Here is a 22,623-nt window from a genome sequence, read left to right on the forward strand (position 1 = left end):
CCAGAGGAGGGTCACGAAAATGATCAGGGGGATGGAACACCTCTCCTATGAAGAAAGGCTGAGAGCGTTGGGGTTGTTCAGCCTAGAGAAGAGAAGGCTTTGGGGAGACCTTATTGCAGCCTTTCAATACTTAAAGGGGGCTTATAAAAACGATGGGGACAAACTTTTTAGCAGGGCCTGTTGTGACAGGACAAGGGGGAATGGCTTTAAACTAAAGGGGGGTAGATTTAGACTAGATACAAGGATGAAATTTTTTGAGGGTGGTGAAACGCTGGCACAGGTTGCCCAGAGAGGTGGTGGATGTCCCGTCCCTGGAAACATTCAAGGCCAGGCTGGACGGGGCTCTGAGCAACCTGATCTAGTTGAAGATGTCCCTGCCCACGGCAGGGGGGTTGGACTAGATGGCCTTTAGAGGTCCCTTCCAACCCACAGTATTCTATGATTCTATTTGAATGGAGCAGCTATAATCTTTAAAGTGGCTTCCAGGTTGTTCCTCAGCCTGGAACAGTGTATCTAATGATTTGTTGTCAGATTTCAAAACCTTTCTGCAGATTCCTTGCTACTAGCTAGCTTTCTCGCTCCTTTGCATTTGGGTACTTTCATCCTCACATTCTCATCTTAACTGAGGAGATGTAAAAACCAAACCAATGAAAAGAAACTGACAGATGTAAGAAGACTTGTTACTGACTTTAGGATGAAATAAATTTAAATTGTAGATTGAAATCACTTGTCACCCATATTTCTCCTCATGTTTGAGCTTACATCTTTATACACTGTTACCAAATTATGGTCTTGTTTTCAGGACAGAAATCATGGATGTTCTGTTTGTGGTTTATTTTTGCGAAACGTACTTATACAAAGGGCTGTTTCATACCAGCAATTTCACTGATTTTGCTGATACAATGTAGGGTTGTATTACTGAGCTGCTGTTTGCAGGAGGAGGACAACTTTGATTTATGTGTGTGAAACTTTCCATACATCTGTGGTGCCAAGCCATTTTGAGTTTTGCTTCTTACCAATAGTTGCAAAAACAGTCTAAAAAATGGGCTGGAGAGGAAAATACAGTAATTTTCAGTATTATGTACAAGCAACTTTTTCGAGTGACTTGTTTTCATACATATAATTGAATTGTTTGATAAGAAAATGTGGGTATTGTTCAGTAGACTAGGTCAAGTGACCTAGGATTGTTAGGTTTTTTTAAAGGTAAATGTTTGTCCCTAAAACCTTAACTGTTTAATTTCTTATGTGAAGGTAAAAAATTTGAAAACACAGAAATGTTTGGCCAGTATCCACTCCAGGTTAATGGCTTTAAAGATCTGCATGAGTGCCTAGAAGCTGCAATGATTGAAGGGGAAATTGAATCTCTCCATTCAGAAAACTCTGCAAAGTCTGGTCAGGAGGTGAGTTAAGGGCTCCTGTGGGCTTTTCTCAGGGTGTTGTTGTAGTGCTCTTTGTTTTTCATTGGGGTTCATGGTTGTTTTTTATGTGACCTGCTGCTGTGCAGGTTCTGATGTCTGGTGTAACTGGATTGTTAACTTGGGGTTTGTATCTCTTTTGGAGTATCCAGAGTATCATCTTTCTATATTTTTCAGAAGATACAAAGTTCATGCTTATTAAAAGCTGGTGCAATTAAGTGCTTACAGTGATTTGGCACAGGCTGATTCCCACCTGTTGCTGATATTTTGATCTCCAGGGAGGTCATGGGTATAAAGTCCTGTGGTAGCTGACCACTGCTCTCACTGACTTGCTGCCCCATGCCATGCTGTAAACAGCATGTGCAAGCTGTGCGTTTGACCATTGCTTTAGAGCATTGTTGTTATTTCTCTGTGCCTCTGTCTTGTAATTCCTCAGTGCCCTAGTTGTCTTCCCCTCTCCCCTTTTTACTGATGTTTCCCAGCATCCTCCTGTTTGCCCCCTACGGTGGGCAGTTCTCCTCCTCTTTGTGGCGGACAGACAATACTTGCTCTACGGGCTGCTGTTCCTCCCAGGAGAGCTCTTGCTAGAGCAGGAGGCTGCCAGATGTTAGAGCATGCTGGAGGCATGGGTGGAGGGATTCAGGTGGAGCCCCACTAAGAAGCGGGGTATGCAGTGTATGGTGTTGAGATGAGGTGATGAATGAGATTTCTTGTGCAGAAGACACGGTTAGGGAAAAGAGGTAGTTGGATCGATGGTGGGGTGTGCTCTGAAATGTCCCCTCTTATTGCTGGCATGCATTTATATGCCCAGCATTTTTTTTCTGGCAGAGCTCTCTAATAACCTGTGGGTTATTGATGTGGAAATATGGGAATCCCCATTGCCTGTAAATGATGAGCTACTTTCTTTTTACACAGTTGTTCGTGTTTCATTACAGTTATTTTAAAGATGTGAAATCTTAGGAGGTTTCTTCTACTTAAGTAAAAAGTTCAGGTATAGTTTCGTCCTTGATGTTAATCTTTTGCAGTAATGAAATTTTGCTTCCTTTAATCATATCAACATACGAACAGGGTTTAATTACGAAGCCTAGTGATGCACACTGAAATCATCCTCCAATCTGAAGTTGTATTTCCAATTTTGTTATCAACAAAAGTTTTATAGCATCCTTTTTGCAGTCTCTTTTTCTGATCAGCTATTATTGATCAAATATTGATCAACGAAAGCAGATGTTAACAAGCATTTTCAAATGTATTTACCCATCTTACTGGATGTGTTCTTCTTTCACAGGATGTTTCTTTTTTTTTTTATTCCAGCACTTGTAGAAATGACTTCTTACAATGAGCATGTTTCCTGAAATATAACTGGAAGGAAAAAAAAAAAAAATCTCATAAATATCTTGGTACAATCCAAAGTTCAATTTCTTTATGCAAGGTGAAATCTTGTATGTACCTACTACAAGAGCATGATTGTTCATCTTATGGACTGAAGGTTGTCTTGCAGTTAAAACCTGTGTGCATTCATGCATAAAATGTCAGTTCAGTTATAAATGCTTGGCTAGGAATGTCAGACTTGGGGTTTTTTTTTGTTTTGTTTTTGAGGTTTTTTAACCTGTAATGTCAGGAAACTATGGGGAACAGAAGGATAGTCATGTACAGGTGTAGAGTGTTAAGCTTTGAGTTCTGTGAAAATGTCAGCTTGGCTTCTTAGCATGTGGAAGTGAAATAGTCATATGACCGACTGACAACAGTGGCAAAACAAGAAAGGTAATGTGTTAAGTCCTAATCTAGAAAAACATTACTGCGTTATTACCACGGCCAAGTAAACTGGTTATATTTCCCTGAACTGTGGTGGTTGCTGCTGTTAGTAGTTATGCTTAAACATAATGCTTCAAAGATTTTACAGTGCATTGGAAAGTTTGGAAGTACTGAAGGAAGCTGAATTTCTTGTAGTTTTAACAAAGTCCGTCTCCGCTGAACAAAGACTTCAAGTGGCATTCGTCCGAGCTGGTAGATGTCAAAGCTTAAAGAGAATAATATTAATGTGGTAGTCGCATGTGTTGAAAGATCCATTTTATCCTGAAAGTAACATTCTATTTTTTTTTTCCTTGTTTCCACCATTGCCTCTAATGGGGTATTTAGCTTGTTTATTATTATCATCATCACAATCCTAAAAGCCTCAGCCATGGAGTAGGGTGTCAGTAAGCAAGCTAATGTACGAACAGAAAAAAGAGACTTTCCCTGTCCCAAGGAACTTAAATCCACATTCAAGAGAAGATGGAGGTCAATGCACATATTCGGAGTTAGAAGTGTGGGGAAAATGAGATAATGTTTGTTAGCATCATGGTTGATGAACTTCAGCACATCATCAGCTTAGTCATCGTTAAGTGGTTTGGGGGCCTTACAATAAAAGGTTTTTAGGGGGAAGGGTTGTGGTGTGGCTTTGCTGACTTTAGCATTGACATTTACTGCTGTGTGAAGTTGCTGCAAGAAGGAAGTCATGATTGTCTCCTTTAAAACTGAAAAGGTGGCTGGTGGAGGCTGACATAGGCAAGAAAAGGGAAGGTAGCTCATTTTGCATGTAAACAGATGTGAGGAGTGATGCTGAAGGAAATGAGCTAGGAAAATTGAGCAACATCCTGGAAACCTGCTAGTGTGACAAGGCTATGTGCACTAAGGCCGGGCAAGGGGAGAAGAGAGGAAACATTGCACTGAGATGTGGAGTGATGGGAGCCTAGACCCGAGCATGGGAAGAAAAGGCTGTCTTGGAGGTATAGTGTGAAAAGACTATTCAAGACATTTGGCTAGATGGGAGAACTTGAAGCGAGCCCCGAGTCAAATGCCACATCTGGGCTGAGGGCGTTGACGTCAGAAATGTGTGGCAATGGTGTCCACAGCAATCAGGGAAGCCTGAGTTGATGGTTAGACATCCAAAACATATTAAATGGATAGACTGTGGTTTTTACGTTGCAGAGTGGGGAGAAAAAAGGGACTCTAATGCTGGAATTAGAGCTGAATTTGTCTTGTAGTTGAGAAATGAAGTATGTAAGGAAAGAAACGAGGACTAAGGGTAGACCTCTACTGAATACTCAAAGAAAGCTGGGGTAAGGTGATGATAACACAGGTTGGTCCATGGATGGATTAGTAGTGATTAGAGACGTGAGCAGAAACTTCAGGAGAGGTTGTTAGTACGGAGGAGATTTCAAGGAAAAAGTACCAGTCTTACAGTGCTGAGAGAGCTTGTCTGACCCAGCCCAAAGTAGTCGCTGATCCTGCTTCAGAGGAGGTCATTAGAAACTTTGAGTGATACCAGGTGAATGAAAGGGTCAGAAACTTGAGTCTGAGGCAGCTAGTGGGAAGAGCACTTGATACAGTATAAACAACCCTTTAGTGTCCTTCGAGAGGTAAAGGAGAACAGGACAGTTGGCAGGGCAGGTAGGTTCAAGCGTGGGCTGCTTTTAGTACGAGCAAGACAAATGTGAAAGGAAGAAGCCTTCCCGCCTACTCTGCTTTAACAGAGATTGCGATAGATGAGTTGAAAAGCTCTGATGCAGCATGGGTGACAAATGGTCTGTGTTTACAGTGCAGGTGAAAGATGGGAACTTTGGAAAGCTTATGCCGATCCACCCTCTAAAACCGGTTTCTCCCATAGCTATGTCGGTCTGCAGGTATTGTAACATTATTACCAAAGTTCTGCTACTGGAAAGCACTCATTGTGGGGTTTTCTGTTTTTCTTTTGTTCAGCACTGGTTCACTGAGCTTCCTCCTGTCTTAACTTTTGAGCTATCAAGATTTGAGTTTAATCAGGCTTTGGGGAGACCAGAGAAGATACACAACAAATTAGAATTTCCTCCAATTTTGTATCTGGACAGGTACAGTATAATATTATCAGCAAAGTCCTAGTATGAATAAGAATTAAATCACATGAGTTTGGTAAAGTTGCTGGTGCATCTTATACTCGTTTAAATCGCAGTAAATTTCTGTTCTCGCGGGACAAGTTAAAATTTTCATGGGTTTCATCTGTTTCAGAAAATATACATAACAATTTAAGACCTACTGCTGCTTTGTGCCAAAACCTGCTTACACTGCAGTCTTTGATTTATTGCTAGGTAGTTGTGTACACAGGCAAAATACTCTGAAAAATCACACTGTTTATGAGTCCATTTGGGAAAGAGGGTGAATAGTCAGATAGACTGCGTGGATTGAGGAGGATTCTCAACATCAGTGCATGCTGTTTATATGTAGAGGTGAAATACTTGGCTTTCAGTTAGCTGCTGAATGTTATTTGTGAGTCTAAGCAATGAAACGGGAGTATTGCTACGTGGTTGCTACTTAAACCATATAATTTAGAAGCTTTCTAGTATGCGTTTGTGTACATTTATAAGACACATCCATGGTATGAACAGAGCTTTTGACACTGGGGATAAAGCATCTTCTGAAAGTTGTTAAGGGGAGGCTTAATGGGGTTACCATTTTCTTCAGTTCTGTTTTACTGCTCAACGTGTTGTAGGTAAAACAAGTCTCTAGAGAGGGTTAGTTTATCTTAGCACTAAGCAGCATGGCTGATGGGTACAGACCTCAGTTTCATTGTTGGAATACTATGGGCTGACATCTCTTTCTAACTTTCATGTTTTACAGGTATATGCACAAAAACAGAGAAATAACAAGAATTAAACGGGATGAAATCAAGAGACTGAAAGAGTACCTCACGGTTTTACAGCAGAGATTAGAACGGTACTATAGATAACTGTTCCCAGTGTAAATGCAAGTAGTAATATGGGCTACATAGTTGAAAGGAGTTACTCTATGCACTTTTGCACTTTGTGTGTAGTTATTTGCTCTAAATTTCCCTGCTGTATCTCTTTTCTTTTACCATTTTCCTTGGAAACTGTGTATAAATGCGGTAGTTCCTAGCACATTTCGTGCATCAGAAAGGCTTGCTTTACTTAATTGCAGTCAACCAGAAAAAAAATCCTTTTTTTTTTTTCTTAAAATGTGTGAGTCATGGCATTAATACGTTTTATGGTTAACAGATATTTAAGCTATGGTTCTGGTCCTAAACGATTCCCCTTGGTAGATGTCCTGCAGTATGCCTTGGAGTTCGCCTCCAGCAAGCCGGTGTGCACGTCTCCTGTCGATGACGTGGGTGCTAGTGCCCCTGCCAGCGGCACGCTGCCGGCCCAGACATCGCCCAGGTAAGGGCTGCTTCCTGCTCTCCCAAGGTGAGAGGCCAGTCATCTCCTCAGTGCAAACCCGGCTGCTGAGAGAGAAGGGAGGACATTTAACTGCTTCGTTCACCAGATTAATACAACTAGGCATCTCCTAAGGGGTATAGCGTAAAGTTTCTGCTCTCTTCCTAGAAGTATTTTTCAGCACGACAAACTTAAATAAATAAACCAAAATGTTAATAATCTGGGTTTCTCTCATGCACTTCTAAAAACGTCTTTAGGTGGAGAATTACCATTTTCAAACAAAGCACAATTCTACCTACAATTCCAAATAGACACAGTATCTGGTGAGGTCACTGCTTCCCAAACGTGTTATTTAAGAATCTGAATTTGGGCAGCATGTATGTTCTGCGGAGCTTCAAGGTTTCTGGTGTACAATTTACCTGTTAATTTGCCTGGGAGTTAAGCTCCTTTTCTGCTTTGCTGCTTACACTTCTGACTGAGATTGTCAGGAACCTAACAGTCTGACTTTTTAAATACAGACTAGCCAAAGTAACAACATGATTGGACCTTTATCTCCCTGATGTTCTCATTATTGAAGATAGTAACAGTTAATAAAGTAGAGTATAACTTAGGATAGGGTTTGGCTAGGTGGACACTAACGGTTTATAACAGAGCTTTTCATATTGCAATTGGAAAGTAGGGTTCTAGGTTCTGGTCCAGTCAAGATGGTTAACTTTGTAGTTCAGAGAAGTTAAAGGATTTTTAGACTCATTTACTTAAAAGATTTCAAATGTCTTCCTGATATCAATCATCATGATTTCTATTGGCATTATAAGAGAAGACAAACTTTTAAGATAGCATTGTTTTCATGAAATGCAGTATCAAAAGTAGTATACTCTGAACAAAGTCCTATATAGGAAGTTTGTTTTGTAAAAATGTAAGTATTATGACTTTTTGTCAGCCTGTAAAAACACAACAGCATGTTATGTGGAGTGACACTGTCAGCTCTTAATGTTCTCAGAACTTTTTAAACTACTGAAGAATCCAAGTTCCTCAGGTTGTGTCATGATGCCACACAAAGTAAAAAAACAATGGCCTGCTAAAACTTCAGATTCCTTTATGTGTATGATTATATATAGGTGGTCTTGATGGGAGGAGAAAAATCTGTAACAGATTTTCATTTTTAATATTCTGCTGCTCTTGCGGAAATCTCCCGAGTTGGCCACTTCGCTGTTTGAGTTACAAGAATTGTTTGGGACAAGTTTAGAGGGCTTGGTGCTAAATTTCCAGAGTGCCATAAATATCAGAGGTCCTTTCACTGTTGCTGTTCAGTTAAGGTGTAGGTAGGCAATTGGAAAAAAAGTCTGCTAGACATAAGGCATGAAGTTATTAAACACAGAACTTGTCTTTATTGGATTTTATGGTCAGTGGGCCATAAGACAAGCTGCTACAATTTTTCTCTCTGCAGTTTGGCAGTAAGTGTTTCAAACCACAGCGATTACTCGTATGACGTTATTTGAATGTATTTGAATAGCATTTCAAGTAAAGCGAACTGTGGCTTGACTGAGCCAATTCCGTTATCATTGGTGATGACAACCAGAATTGTTATTGTGCTAACATATAACACACCAGAAAGTTTTCAGAAGTTATATAGTAATTCCATATTGATGCTGTAGGTACCTTTCCTGGATTGCACTGTAGGAAACTATTACCTTTAAAACTTCTGTTTTCAGATGAAAAGTTTATTTTTATGGTGTAGCTCTTAGTTTGTATACATGATGATTCAATTTTTGTATTTCATGTTTTGAATGAATGCAGCACAATAGAGCAGCAGGGGCCTTCATCTTCAGATGTTCCAAGCACGTCTCCCGTACAAAGATCAGTAATACATAAACCATTCACACAATCACGAATTCCTCCTGATCTGCCAATGCATCCGGCACCAAGGCACATCACTGAGGAAGAGTTGTCTGTCCTAGAAGGCTGTTTACATCGCTGGAGGACTGAAGTAGAGAACGACACTAGAGGTAACGCCACAAGCTGGAGAATGCATTTGCTGTCGGAAAGGATTTGCGGAAGTGGGGGAAATCACCTTAATGTCCATGTGTGTGCTGAGTTGCTTGTTTCACACTTCCAAACTTATCTCTAGCATGCAGGAAGGGAAGTCAGAGATTGTAGTAGACTGGAGGTATATAAACTGAAGATGCAAGCTGGGCGTTGAGTGAAGCGTACATGGGTGTTTCAACGCAGGTTTCTGTGTGCGTGGTGTTGAGGGGAGTTGAGTGAAACAGAGGTGGGATCCATGCCAAAGAATGTCTCTGCAGACGTGTCTGAGCTGTCAGTGTTATAGCGGCTGGGCCCATGCTGTGACTTGGTGCTCTGCGGGGGGATTTAGGGTAGAGTGACCCCTTCCATAAGGAAAAATTCAGCAAATTTCTGAGCAAAGGCTTTTTGGAGTGGGTGGAGCTTACGGTCTGTTCTGTTCCTCTAAGGGATACAAGGGAAGTAGTTGTTCCAGCAGGGGTGGGCTTGATTGAGCTCTAGGAAACAAGCAGCGGCGTATAATGAATCACTCTCTCTGCTTCATCATCTGAGAAGGTTTAGTGTTTGGCACGTAGGTAGATAAACAGATGCACCAAATGTGAAACATAGCCTTGTTTGGCTTTTAATGAGATAAAATAAAGATGTAGCCACGTGCAATTATGCGGCCTCATGGAAGAGAGCTTCTTTTTTTAACTTTTCTTTTAGATTTACAAGAAAGTATATCTAGAATACATCGGACAATTGAATTGATGTACTCTGACAAAACAATGGTCCAAGTAAGTACAACTTCTGCATGAGATAACTCAAAATAGATCCTTTTTGTCACTTTTATTGAAGTTCTTAGATGCTTGAAAATAGAGCAAGTATACAACAATTATATAAAGTGGTTTGAGAAACTTCATTGGAAAGTCATAATGGGCTTTGCAAACCTTTTAATTATGCAGTTAGATGAAAGACAGTGTTACAGTATTTTACAGGTGACATACTTAAGTTTAAGCAACTTTGATGAAAAGTCCAAATATGTTCTATCTCTGATCCACTTTTTTGCCTTGAATGCAGAACTTCAGTTTTTGTATAACACAATAAAATTTTCTCCATATTGCCAATTTGACTATATTGCTAGGTAATCTTACAGCTTTAAGGTGGCAAAGCATTACACACAAGAAACTATTATTTTTATACTTTGATGCTTATTGCCATTATGTATTGCAACTTCCCATACTAACACTGTATTGCAATCCATACTAACACTTGGGAATTCAAGGCTCCTGATTTTAATTTGCAGTTGTTAATGCCTGTGGGTTTTGTTGTTATCGTTGTTTTGCTTTTTGCTGGGTTTTTTAAAACTCTGTCTAGATTTAGTATCAGTCACAGCCTTGACTATTAGTCTAAGCTGCCTTTTAGGGAGATTCTTATGCTGTGTAATCTGAACAGCATTTTTAGAATGCTTTACTACAGAGTTGTGGCTCCTCTGGTATTTCTTACGTTCACATACTCTTGTTCGCTCACTTTGACAGGTTTTAAGGTTAAGGATTACTTCCTCTGTTACTTTCTGTTAGTAAAAAGAACTATTTGCCTTCCAAGTAAGATCTGTTCAGCTTACAGTTTTCCTTGAGGTACGTTTTCATTTTGTACATGGCTTGTAATAGTTCCTGGCAGCTGAACTCTGATATTAAGGATTTCAGGCAGACTTGCCTAGATGGCTTTCTTTAAGCTTGCTACTGGCAGGCATTTTTTTTCCTTAATACTTGTGTTATAACAGGAAGGCTACAGGCTACATGTCATCTAGCAGTAAAATGAAGTAATTTGGTGATCTCGCATCCAAATATCCTATCTGTGTTGGCTTAGGTGTTATAGGAGGAAATACCTCTGGGTGGCGAAGATATTGGTCAGCAATCATTACAATGGAAAAAGGAGATTACTTAGTAAAACACTTTGTCCTAGTGCAGATTTGTATAACGTAGACTAGATTTTTTTTGTTTGTTTTCGTTTTGAAACAGAATTCCAGAAATGGAGGAGGATGAAGATGGTATATAGATTTGTAGAGGGGGTTCCTGTGCCATGCCTGAAAGTAGTGGTGTGTGTTAAGTGATTGTTAGGGAACAAGCACGTACTGAACCCATCTGAAATCACAAGCTGGAAGCGAAGGGTGCCCTTCTGTAGCTCAGCTGGTTTTGTCCCTGTGGGTGTTTTGGTGCAACAGGAAGGAGGCAGGTGCATATAGCTGTCTACTTTCCCCCTGCCTGCCTCTGCATGTGGGCGATTGCATAGCTTAGTATTGCCCCATTCTCTGGGAGCAGTCTCACAGTATTGATCTTTTCCTCTGAATGATACAATTGTAGGACTGAAAGCTTTTCTCTTGTGAGTCAATAAGGTCTGGGCACATAAATCTAGACTTTTTAAGGAAAACGTATTATATTTGCAGGATACTTCCTAGTGTTTGTATGAACTATTTAAGAAGCTCTTAGTCTTCTCCTTGTGTCCCCTTTGATTCTAAGGAAACTACAGTTGTCTGTAAAAACCCTTGTCAAATTGTCATATGAAATATATTCCTGAAATTCTTATTTTGTCTTGTCGTCCTGAATGAACAGATTTCATCAGCTGCTTATTTGAGTATTTCCCTCCTTCCGTGAACTTGCTGTGAGGAAATGAGGCACACCTGTTTTTCCTGTGGGAATTAATCTTTGATATATCAGCTTTGATATATCTGTTCTGTAGCTATATGTGACGAGGGTGGTGAAGCTCTATTTCTGTTTCATGAGTAATAAGTGTAAGCTAAGAAGCTTAATGCCAACTCTTTACTACTTGTGTTGCCCTGTATCATTAATTGCTGTTGATATATAATGGCTTATCGCAGGAGACGCCTGTCGGCACTGAACTTGCCTGTCCCCCAGTCACAGACCTCTGTGCGGAACCCTCCTGGAAGCTCAGCATGGAGGACTGACAGCTGGTCCTCCAGAGCTGGAGCAAAGGGTAGCGGCCCTCAAGCTGACCCAGTTAGCGTGGTTTTAAGTAAAATGATTCAAATTCACCTGGGATTTTAATGCCCTATAATTAATGCCCTATTTTTAAGGTGAGGAAATTTTATTGTCAAAGTCTAAAGTGACTTCACTTTTTTTTTTTTAAATCAGGATCTGCATATGTTAAGTGCATACACATGGGCTTGCAATCATTTTAAGAAGGCTTTCACACTGGTTTGATAACAGATGTTAAAAACCCCAGAGCATTCAGATTTAAAGACTTGCTAGGATTTCTTCTGTGTATACGTCTTGTGTTTGGGAGATTTACAGTGCGGTTTGGTCTCTGTCATCACAGTCTGTTTGATTCCAGCTGCTGTGCAGTCAGCCAGCTTTGCAGTTCAAGGGGGGTTGCAAAATCTCCAGCACTTGCATATAGCCTGGAAGAGAGCGATCAGGTTAAAAATAACTTCAAGGAGTTTCTCAAGTCATAGTTACATATGTATTTATGGTTACTAATTATTGTGGTGCTCAAATGATATTTGCAGCAAATATTTAGTACACCTTATGTTAAATAGACCATTTATCTACAGTCCAGACTGTAACACCAGTAAAAGATGGCTTCAGTTTTTTTTCATCCTAGCTAAGCTGCTGTCATTCAGGCATACTGTGCATAGCAGGGAAGATCAGTTTTCCTTTTTATGTTGCATGTGCTGTTTCAGCAGGTTAAAATGAGCCAATCACCAAGATGCTTTTAAAAGACTTGTAAATAAGGAAGCACTCATTCATTCTGCTTCTCTCTCCTTCAGATTTCCAACTACTTACATAGAAACTAAGTTTCCCATTTTTCTTACTTGTCGGTGAAGACATGTAACCTGGGATACTTTTTACATTGATCCTAGAAACTGATACCTTCCTTCTCTGCCTCAGGAGGAGGAGAGGACCTCTTAATGTGTTCCATCCTTTTCTTAGCAATGCATTCAAAATACAGGAACATGGTTGTATTCCTATTCTACTGTAAGAATTTTACCTTTGGGTAATGGAAGTCTTCAACTCCCAGATGTTCCTTTAAATAAACTCTCTTACTGGCCCATAGAAAACACAGAGTTTTACCTTGAATTTGCATATGCCTTTCCAGACTTCAGGACAAGTTCTCCAGGTCAGAACTGGAGCAAATCATAGACACTCAGGGTTGACATATTTGAGGGGTTTTTGTAGATACAAGGAAAGTAGGCATATTAAGGAATTAAGAAAAGAGGATGCCTGGCAGTAAAGACAGCAGAGTAGACATTTATGCTATAGACTCACTAATGTTTTTAAGATCACTTGTGACTAGTAGTGGTAAGTAAAATAGTTCAAATAGTTCAAAGTCCTTTTGCTTAGTGGGTTGCTAGTTTTACCTCTTTGTTTTTCCTCTGTGTCATGTTTTGATCCTGTTTACCTTTTTTTTTTTTTTTTTTTTTTAGTTACTTTTATTTAATGTAACTATTATTGCTGGCAGGTAGTAGAAACTAAATGCTGGCAAAGAGTTTGACATTTTGGGTTTTTTTGTTCTGTGTTTTTGTTTTGTTTTGTTTTTTTTTTTTAAGGTTCCTTATAGGTTGCATGCTGTGCTAGTTCATGAAGGTCAAGCTAATGCAGGACACTACTGGGCATATATTTATGACCACCACCAGAACAGATGGATGAAATACAATGATATTTCTGTGACAAAGTCAACTTGGGAAGAGTTGGAACGGGACTCTTTTGGTGGTTACAGGAATGCCAGTGCATATTGTTTAATGTATATATAAGGAACAATACTTGATACAAGGTAATGTTATGGATATGTTTTCTGCATGATAGAATAGCTGAAATAGAAGCTCGCTTTATAAATATTTCAGATGGATTTCCAGATTTTTGAAATGGTTTTAATCATTCTTGAAAGTTCTGTTTATGCTCATAACTGTTAGTCAGATTGTTTTTGTGGGTAGAACAATTGCTCTTCAACTTTTAGATTAATAAAGATAATGCCAGTGTTTCAGCATTATTAAGAGAGCAAAATAAACTAAGTTTGCTAATTTGTAAACATTTTAGCCAAGTGATCATGTGTTCAGAATTTTGGAGATGTTATCTCACTGAAAATTAGAACAGAAATATGGAAACACAGAAATGACCCTCTTGACGTTAAAATCCTCACGTGGCTTTTCATAAGCTTCAGAAATCTGAACATTACTGGACCATGGAAATGTGAAGCTTTATGCAGTATACTGAAATGTGAATAATTTAGCTCTACCAACCACACATTAAACCAAAGTAATACATGGATTGGGAAATTTTTTTCAGGTTATGTAGTAGTATAAGGCTTGTATGGAAGTGTTTGGAGAAAGGGCAAAGATCCCTTAGTATGAGTTTTGTGGGGCCTGATAATGGAGGCTAGGGAGCTGACTGAAAATGGTCAGAGATTCAGTAACAGGTGGTGGAAAATTTTCACGTTCCTGTCTTTTCATAGGGCAGAAAGCTAGAGTGTGCATTTGTTCAGTTTTTAAGTGAGAACTGATATTAACCTTGACATTTCTAGACTGCCAGATTAGTAGTGGACTTGCAGCCATAGGGTTTATAGGCCCCGTAGGGTGGTTGCTGGGGGACAATTACAGCTGATTGATCCCCCAGGATCAATGCAATCTTGCAGAGACCATTCTCGAAGCAAAAAGGAAGTTTACTTCATGTAGCTGGTGTTCTTATCAGTTGACTTTCCAAATCACTGTAGGCCCACTCTCCTTCCCCTTTTCTGCTGGGAAGTTGAGTTGTATCCAACTCCATGTGGCAGTAATGCAATCAAGCTATGGTGTTTTTCTGTGACTTTTTCTGAATGTTCGCAATCATAGGGTGCTCATGGCCCGAAAGGCTCATCTTTCAAAATGGCAATGATCTGATGGTGCCCAAGAACGTATAACCCAAAGATCACAAGAGCAGTAGCGATGCGTCTCAGTAGCAGAGGAGTGCCCGACAGATAATAAAACCAGTCAAAAGTAATATACTTTTGGGGGTTTGGTGCTGTACTGTATGTTTCCAGTAATTCACTTGAGGAAATTTGTTGAACATACTTTCTTTTCCCCTATTCTTTCTTTTCCTGAAATTTATATTTCATGTTACCGCAGAGGAGTTTAACAAAGAAACGGGACAGATCCTTGTTGGAATGGACACGCTGCCTTCTGATCTAAGGGATTACGTCAAGGAAGACAATAAACGTTTTGAAAAAGAACTAGAAGAATGGGATGCAGAACTCGCTCAGAAAGCACAGCAGGAGAAGTTGTTATCTCAGATACCCAGGGCACCAGCACCTTCACCTGCTCCAGGTTAGCTTCTTCTACCTGTTTGTAAAAGGAGTAGAACCAAAAATCACTGGGTTTTGTATATATTGTTTTGCAGCTTAAGAAAGGAAGAGAAAGTTAATTTGTGTAATCTTGAATTATAACTATTTACTTGGCCAAGGTAACTGCACTTGAAGTTTAGTCTGTTGGGTTTTTTGCATTTTATTTTTTATTTAAAGAAAAAAATTATTTGTTGGTTCTTCTGCCTTTTCCCTCCCAGTTGTGCTTAGCTTCCACTAAACTATTTTTTTTTTCCATAGAAACTTTGGCCTTTTAAGATACGTAATTATTAACAAGTCTCACCGGTCTGTTTTGAGAATTTATTAGTCCATAAGTGATGTATAGTCTTCTGTTCAGAATGATTGAGTAGAAGACCTACCTTCTCATTTTAAATTAGGACAGAATTTAAATCTGAAAAGAAGAACAATTTATTTGGTGTGATGTATTGAATAGAGTTAGCAATAGTAGGGCCCACTTAAGAAATTATTATGTAAAAATGAGGGTGTTAAAATTGTGGAAAAAGCTCTGAACAGCAACAGTGAGGCCAATGCTGTTAGGAACTTAGCTAATAAGGACCACTGGCAGTCTGACTATAAAACATATGCCTGCTTTGACAGAGAAAAACCTGTCAGGTTTTAGGTTGCATCAACCTTTTGCTCCTTTGCAGAAGGCTGTATGTACATTATGTGAAAGATGACATGATGGATTTGTGTAGTGAGACTGCTGTCCAGATGTTCTCATTGTTGTCTTTGAGTCATTAAGACTGAGCATATATTTCTCATAACTATCTATGACTACAAACGGAATGTAAAAAGTGCAGTGATTTAATGACATTTCTCTTTTTGCAATCTCTGTGGAGAGTGACTTCATCTTCTGTATGTTTTGACTTCACAAACACTTTAGGACTGGTTTTAGTTCTTTTGTTAGTAATGGAAAGTACTAAATGAATGTTTTATGTCTGCCAAAATTTGCTTTCATCATGTAAGGAATATAAGACACTATGCTAATCAATTTTATTGCCCTCAAGTGGGGGAGACTGAGATTTCCCTTAAGTCAGAAGAATATAATGTGTTGATTATTTTGCGAAGTAAAAATACATCTGGCACTCAAGTGGCTGGGGGGCGTTCCTGTGGCTGTAGGTCATTCCATATATTGGGTCTGTATGCCACAGAAAGTCCAAGTAGAATCTCTCATCTTTGCTTGGTCATCCCCCATATGATTGATGAACACCCCTCACTCAAGAGCCTTAATGGGCCTATATACAGGACACGTCTGTTGTTTACATCTGGCACTCAAGTGGCTGTAGGTCATTCCATATATTGGGTCTGTATGCCACAGAAAGTCCAAGTAGAATCTCATCTTTGTTCTCGGTCATCCCCCATATGATTGATGAACACCCCTCACTCAAGAGCCTTAATGGGCCTATAGACAGGACACGTCTGTTGTTCCTAATATAAAATCATGGGTCCATTTGTATGAAAGTGTTCAAAATGACCCGAGATGCAGACTGGCGTAAAGTTGTGTTTGTGAATGGTGTGACCTACCCTGCATTTTCTGTGTGGGTTACCTTATCTATTCAGAATTCATGCTTATATTAACACGCAAAATTGTCATTTTATTTCTGTCACTAAGTTCAAGCAGGAGAACCAGAATATTTAGAGCAGCCATCAAGAACTGATCTTTCAAAGCACTTAAAAGAAGATTCTGTACAAGCAATCAATAAAGCTTTAGCTGAACAAGAAGATAGAGGTCCAGAAGCTATAATGGATACGGTGAGGATATTTTGAAGCTTGAAATACTTCTTTTGCTTTTATTTTGCAAGTGGAAACAATATAATAGCTGATAAAAGGGTGGGTGTGTGTGGAAACTTTGAACTGAAAATTGCTATTTCTTCAGGGACTGTCAACAGTACAGTCCATCCAGAAAGTGTGTACTACAGTAATGGGTGTACTTGAAGAAAAATACTAAGACAGATGTCCTCTATGTGATTAAAGTACTTGTCGAGAATACAGCATATTATTGAAATGACAGTCGTGTTTGTGCCCACCATCTTTTCAAAATGTTAGATTTCTCCATTTATTTTTGAGGAGTAAACACTGACATTCTATGTACAAGACTTGAACAATACTGATACAAACATTCAAGTTTTTATCTGAGAAATATAAGTTTATAATTGAGTTCCCTTGAAAGACCTATGGAAGTTAAAGTAGCATTCAAATATAATTGTTTTTTTCAACAGTATTCTGTAGCTTTAATGCAAATTCACAACTTGGTGAAAATTATTTTTTGTGATTCATCAGATGCATATATTAACTTAAAATATTTACAAGAATTAGTGTTGGGTGATTCTGTTTTCACTTCGTATGACAAATACTAAGAGGAATTGGAAGTTAACTACTTCATGAGTTATTAATGAAACTAATATTTAACAGTTTTTTCTTTCAGCAATTTTTTTTTGCTTCCATATAAATATATAGATAAATGACCGATGTATTTGCCACAAAAGCAAGTGCCTTTAAAGCAATACATACATCTGTCTTGGAACTGTATCCATAAGGATAAAACATACGAAATGTACAGTATAGTTTCCTTAGGCACCCCTAGTAACCACTAGAGATATGAACAGTTTAGATCTGTGCAAAAATTGAAGCATGCTTCCTAAGTTCAGGTATGAATCCTCATTAAACAAAAGCAGTCTAGCCCCAGATATCTTTGGGGCCAATGGGAAAGTCCTCTTAAAGCCTTTGAAAATGATGTGACAACTTGTTGAGTCTTACACCTGACGTGTTTTCCATCCCTCTCTCCTGTGGTGTCAGGAGAGCAGAGAAGCACGCTTTCTCTGCTAAACTGAAATCAAGCCAACAGGGAATCTAATCTAACCCTGGATGAAAAGATGCTCTACCACTAACGTGTTAGGCTACTGCATATCTGACTTTTTTTGAGTTCTCAGAACACAGAACAGCTTAGAGGGAGCCTGTTTAATATGAGTTACCTCCAGCTAAAGGGGTAGCTGTGAAGATACCAAACCCATGATAAAATGTCTTGTGTGATGCTGTCCTCCTCCTAGGGTCTGTGGGCATCCATCCTGGTGGGATGTGGAAGAATCTTACAGACTTGATTCCATGGATCCAGGTGTTTTAGTTTAGGCTAATGACACTTTGCACAGTGATGAGCCTTAGGACTTTACAAGACTGTGGTTGAGGAACCACATGGGGAACATTGTGATAGGCTTAATGAGGCAGATGCAGGTCGTCTTGTTCCAGTATTTTCACTGCATTGTTCTGCAACAAGGTGGATGGCTCTTTAAAAATAGAAACAAAAATCCCCAAACCATGCAAACTCTTTTATTTAGAAACAAATGTATTTCAGCTGTTAGAATCTAAAGCCAATTTCTAGGTAATCTGAAGGTACCCTGTTAAAGTTTAAAAGCTGCTCTCTGTATACCCAAATTTAACTCAGGCGGAATTGTGCTTCCTTGTCAGTGTGTCAGCATGCTTTTTAATTATTCTACTTCCATATGCATTCTGACATGCAGGCATATATTCCGTTCCTCCACTTTTTGTTTGTCCGTTTTAAAAGAAGGAAAGCCAACATCAGAACATGTAACAAACAGGACTGTAGGTTAGTCACCACATGATCATTTGTGTACATTTTTTGCCCTTTTGTCCTTTTTTATACCCTCTGCACAGTCTTCCTTTGTATTTATACAGTGCTGGGTGTAAGTAGATACTATGTGTGTTTCTGGAATCTTTGTTAAAAAAATGAGACTATTGTAATAGTTGAAGAACAAGTAGCATGGCACTCTGCTTAGATTGGAGTCAAGATTTAAGTTCTGCAAATGTTGTAAACTGGCTGTTATACAATGGTGGACTGCAGGAGCTGAGATTTGTCTCTGTTGTTGTTTAAAACTTACTTTAACATAGCAAGAATTTCAGTGACTAACATAATCTTCCCCTGATTTTCTGTCTAATTACTTTTCTAAAAAAATAAACCTGTCGAATGTAATGCACCTTTAAATATTCTTTCAAATATCTTAATTGCTAGAGACTTTTTTGTATTTTTTTCCCAGAGGATCAGGAAATGTTAGCCTTTGGCTTATTGCCATCCCTTAGTATGAATTCGTCAGATACTTCAGTTATATTTAGCAATTTTTTTGTGGAATGATACTTCAGTATATTTAGCAATTTTTTTGTGGAATGTATGAAAAGAAGTGGTGCTTCGTAGACTCATCCTTAAGAACTGCCTTAAATTTGTAATGGATGTTAGAGTTGCAATACTGGCATAATAACCTGTAAAGATATAATTAGTGAATAAAGGACAAATGAAATCTTTTTAATAATGATGGCTTAATTTTAAAATGTACTGCTTAAAAAATTAAGAAACTGTAAGTAATTAGAGAATATAAGTGATATTTATAATTTTTTTCAGAACTTCAGCAGTGCACATCATTTTACTTGATCAGCCTGTCAGTTTATGTCTCTAATTTTATCTTTTTTTTCTGATTTTTTTTTTTTTTTTTTTTATTTCCCCCCACACATACTGATAATGATTTTCTTCTGCAGAGCTCTGATAATGCCCCAGCTCAACCAGCTCCTAACCAGCGAGTTGTAGAGGTGGCGATTCCTGATGTAGGGACTTTTGTGATTGAGTCAGAGGAGGGGGGTTATGACGATGAGGTACATTTGATTGCAATTGTGTGCACCGCTCCTCCTCGGTGCTTTCTTGTGCTGCCTGATGAGAATTTTTGGCATGTTTGCACATTGTGACACCTAACAGATTTCTGCAAAACTAAATGCTTAGCGATTTGTAACCTTAACAATGTCTTAATTTGTAATGTAATATGAAAGGAAAGCACTAGCTACTCTAATTGGGCACGCTTTGCATGGTACCATTTACACTGGAGGTATATTTGTCTTTTTAGCTGTTGAAGTTGAATGTTTGTGTTAGGCCAGATAGCCTTTGAAATGCTGGTGATAGACTGCGGACTACTACATTATTTAAAAAGTGACAGGATAGTGAGTGTTGTTCTTAATGTCTGTGCTTTCTTGTCAGTTCCATAAAGCTAATGTTCAAGTCCGGTCCCTTATTTGCCAAGGTTAAGCTTTTCAGACTTCAAGGATTAAATTATCTATGGAAATAACCTGAAATTGATATGGCTGGTGGAGCTGACCTCTTAGAAAGCTTAAGGGGGGAAAAAAAAAAAAGAAAAATTCTTTTTTTCCCAATTCAGACCCAGGGTGGTGCGTGTAGCTGGTACTACTTGAGGAACAGATGAGAGGCCCGTGTTATCCTGAGACACATTACTTTCTGCTGCCCTATTTTAACAGCAGAAAGCAACACTGCCAGGTCATCAAACTGTCCTGCCTTGACACTGCTTGCTCCATGTTTGTTTTGGTTGGGGATAGTGTTGTTGCAGCCCATATTCTCAGGTGTCTGAGCATGTGTTCTTGGTGGGTTACGGGGAGCTTTTGCTTCCCTAGGTAAATGGATATTTCAGGTCATTCTGCCCTGTAATTGTGATCAGTTGTAACTGGGAGTACAGGATGGGGATTAAAGTGATTTAATTGACATCATCACACTGAGTATGGCTTCTTACAGATGTGTAGTCTCCACCTTTAAAGACATGAGGATTTAGCCTTCCCTAATGACCTGCTTTTTTGGGTTTTTTCTTTTTTTCACTGTTGTCCTCATGCTATTGTCTTTCTAGAGGATGATAAGTTTCTTTCCGATTTCCCTGTTCCTTTTGTAAGTGTATTCACTTTTTTAATATTCTTATGTGTGGGGAAACTATTCTGGAGAGTTTAGGGTTCTTCATCTTTTATTGCTGTGCCAGTTGCTCTGCCAGCTATACCTTAGGCAGGGAGAAAGGGAGTGTTTTTCTTTGCTCACAGATAACAAACAGGAAAGGCCTTTCTGAGTAACCTAGATGTATCAAATTGTTTGTATATAACTAATGTGAATAGCTGTGAGATGTGTGTCTTATGTTTGGCTTTGTGTTTGTTAAATGTTTTGGGTTTGATTTTTTTAAGAATTTGTCTACAAATGCTTCAGGGACCAATTGCATTTGCAGCAATGGGTTCCTTATTTTGATGTTGAAATACACATAAAATACAGGCAGTGTAGTTTACTATGTTTTTAGTACAGTAAATATAAAGTGTGATTGGGTGATTTTTCTACTTGAAGCTTTTTTTATCATTTGGTAGCCATGGGTGGCACTCATTCAGTATGCAGTTTCTGATGGATACTAATGCTGAACGATGCATGTTCCTTTCCTGGGAAGTTTTGACCGTGTAACTTCTTAAATTGTATTTGATGCAGTTCTTCAATTTTTTTGTAAGCTTCCTTTAATCGTATGTTGTTACAGTAAAAATATATACACATGCCATGACTGACTTGCAGAATATGCACACCAGATCTGTATTGAAATGTGCCATTTCAATGTATGCATGCATTAAGTTGCTTTTTATCTTGCATGAGACTAAAAGCATATTGAATTTGGTCATTAAAATATTAATTATTCAAAACTTTTGCCTTAAATCCCTTGTGGCAGGTCATGCTGACCCCGAACATGCAAGGTATTATCATGGCTATAGGTAAAGCCAGGAATGTTTATGACAGGTGTGGGCCAGAAGCAGGGTTCTTTAAGGTACAACTAACATTTTCAACTTTTTCTCCTCTGACTTTTCTTGTTAGATATGCCCTCTCCCTCCACCCTTTGAGGCATATTAAGACTGTTCCAGTGTTTATACGTACTCTTCTATGATATCAGTCTTCCATTTAGGTATTTCTCCCTTGAAAAAGACAGCTATTTCCCTGTTGATTCAGCAGTACACTGCCTTGATAGCGATAGCTTTTATACCTTTCTGCATTTTACCTTTCTAATAATAGAAAGTAACATGAAACCTTTCTAATAATAGCAAGTAACATGAAACCTAGATGTGTAATCAATAAAAATATGTTAGTTTTTTTTCCCCTGTTAGTAACAAAAACCATGCCTTAGCCAGACTGTTTGGGACATCAGTTTTTTCACCCGGGGACATTAGTGTTCAGTCATTTGTTGTTTATTTCAAAGAGATGTTCTTGTTTTGTAATCCTTAAAAGATTTTTAGTAAATCTGAATTACTTTCTTTTGTGTAACTGCATGGATGTCAATACAATTTATTTATGCAGTGTTATGGAATTAGACATTAGGCTTTTTGTGGTTATTACTCTTCGCAATGATACCAGACTTAAAAATATGTTAGTCTTCTTAAATACAGAAACTTCTGAGCAGAATTTTTAGTTTATGATCTTTTTGAATTTTCAGGGTATTAGAAAGGGAATTACGTTGACATGATGTAAAATCCTCTCAAATGTGATTTGGAGGGGGGAAAAACTTTCTTGCTTGTCGTTGAGTACCAGTCTGTTTTCTTCTTATTTGTTCTGGTATAGTTGGACTAGAAGACCTTGTAAAAACCAAAAGAAACAAAAAACCCCAAACAAACAACAACCAACCAAACACCCCCCACCCCCCCAACAACAAAAAATTCTCTTAACCCCTTGGTAAGGAAATTGAAATCTCATGGGTTTGTTTGTTTGTCTGTTTGTGTGGGTTTTTGTAATGGATACTTAGAGAAGTGTTATGACCATAACAGTTGTTTGCAGGGCTGTCTCTGGTAACCGTGCCTGCCCTCAGGGAAAAGAGAGACAC

At 38.7% G+C, this 22,623-nt stretch overlaps 1 protein-coding gene across 1 annotated transcript in view; it reads left to right on the plus strand.

The window, feature by feature from the left end:
• Positions 1 to 22,623, plus strand: part of USP25 (ubiquitin specific peptidase 25) — a 39,683-nt gene that overhangs the window by 4,852 nt on the left and 12,208 nt on the right. Inside the window, 12 exon segments of the mRNA XM_009283055.2 lie at positions 1,252 to 1,400; positions 5,154 to 5,281; positions 6,048 to 6,143; positions 6,443 to 6,604; positions 8,399 to 8,607; positions 9,329 to 9,399; positions 13,170 to 13,369; positions 13,371 to 13,393; positions 14,721 to 14,918; positions 16,566 to 16,705; positions 19,496 to 19,609; positions 21,484 to 21,579. Of these exon segments, the coding sequence (XP_009281330.2) occupies positions 1,252 to 1,400; positions 5,154 to 5,281; positions 6,048 to 6,143; positions 6,443 to 6,604; positions 8,399 to 8,607; positions 9,329 to 9,399; positions 13,170 to 13,369; positions 13,371 to 13,393; positions 14,721 to 14,918; positions 16,566 to 16,705; positions 19,496 to 19,609; positions 21,484 to 21,579 (1,586 nt within the window).

This window comes from Aptenodytes forsteri, unplaced genomic scaffold (assembly GCF_000699145.1).
Source record: "Aptenodytes forsteri isolate BGI_AS27 unplaced genomic scaffold, ASM69914v1 Scaffold2, whole genome shotgun sequence".
NCBI classification, from domain to species: domain Eukaryota; kingdom Metazoa; phylum Chordata; class Aves; order Sphenisciformes; family Spheniscidae; genus Aptenodytes; species Aptenodytes forsteri.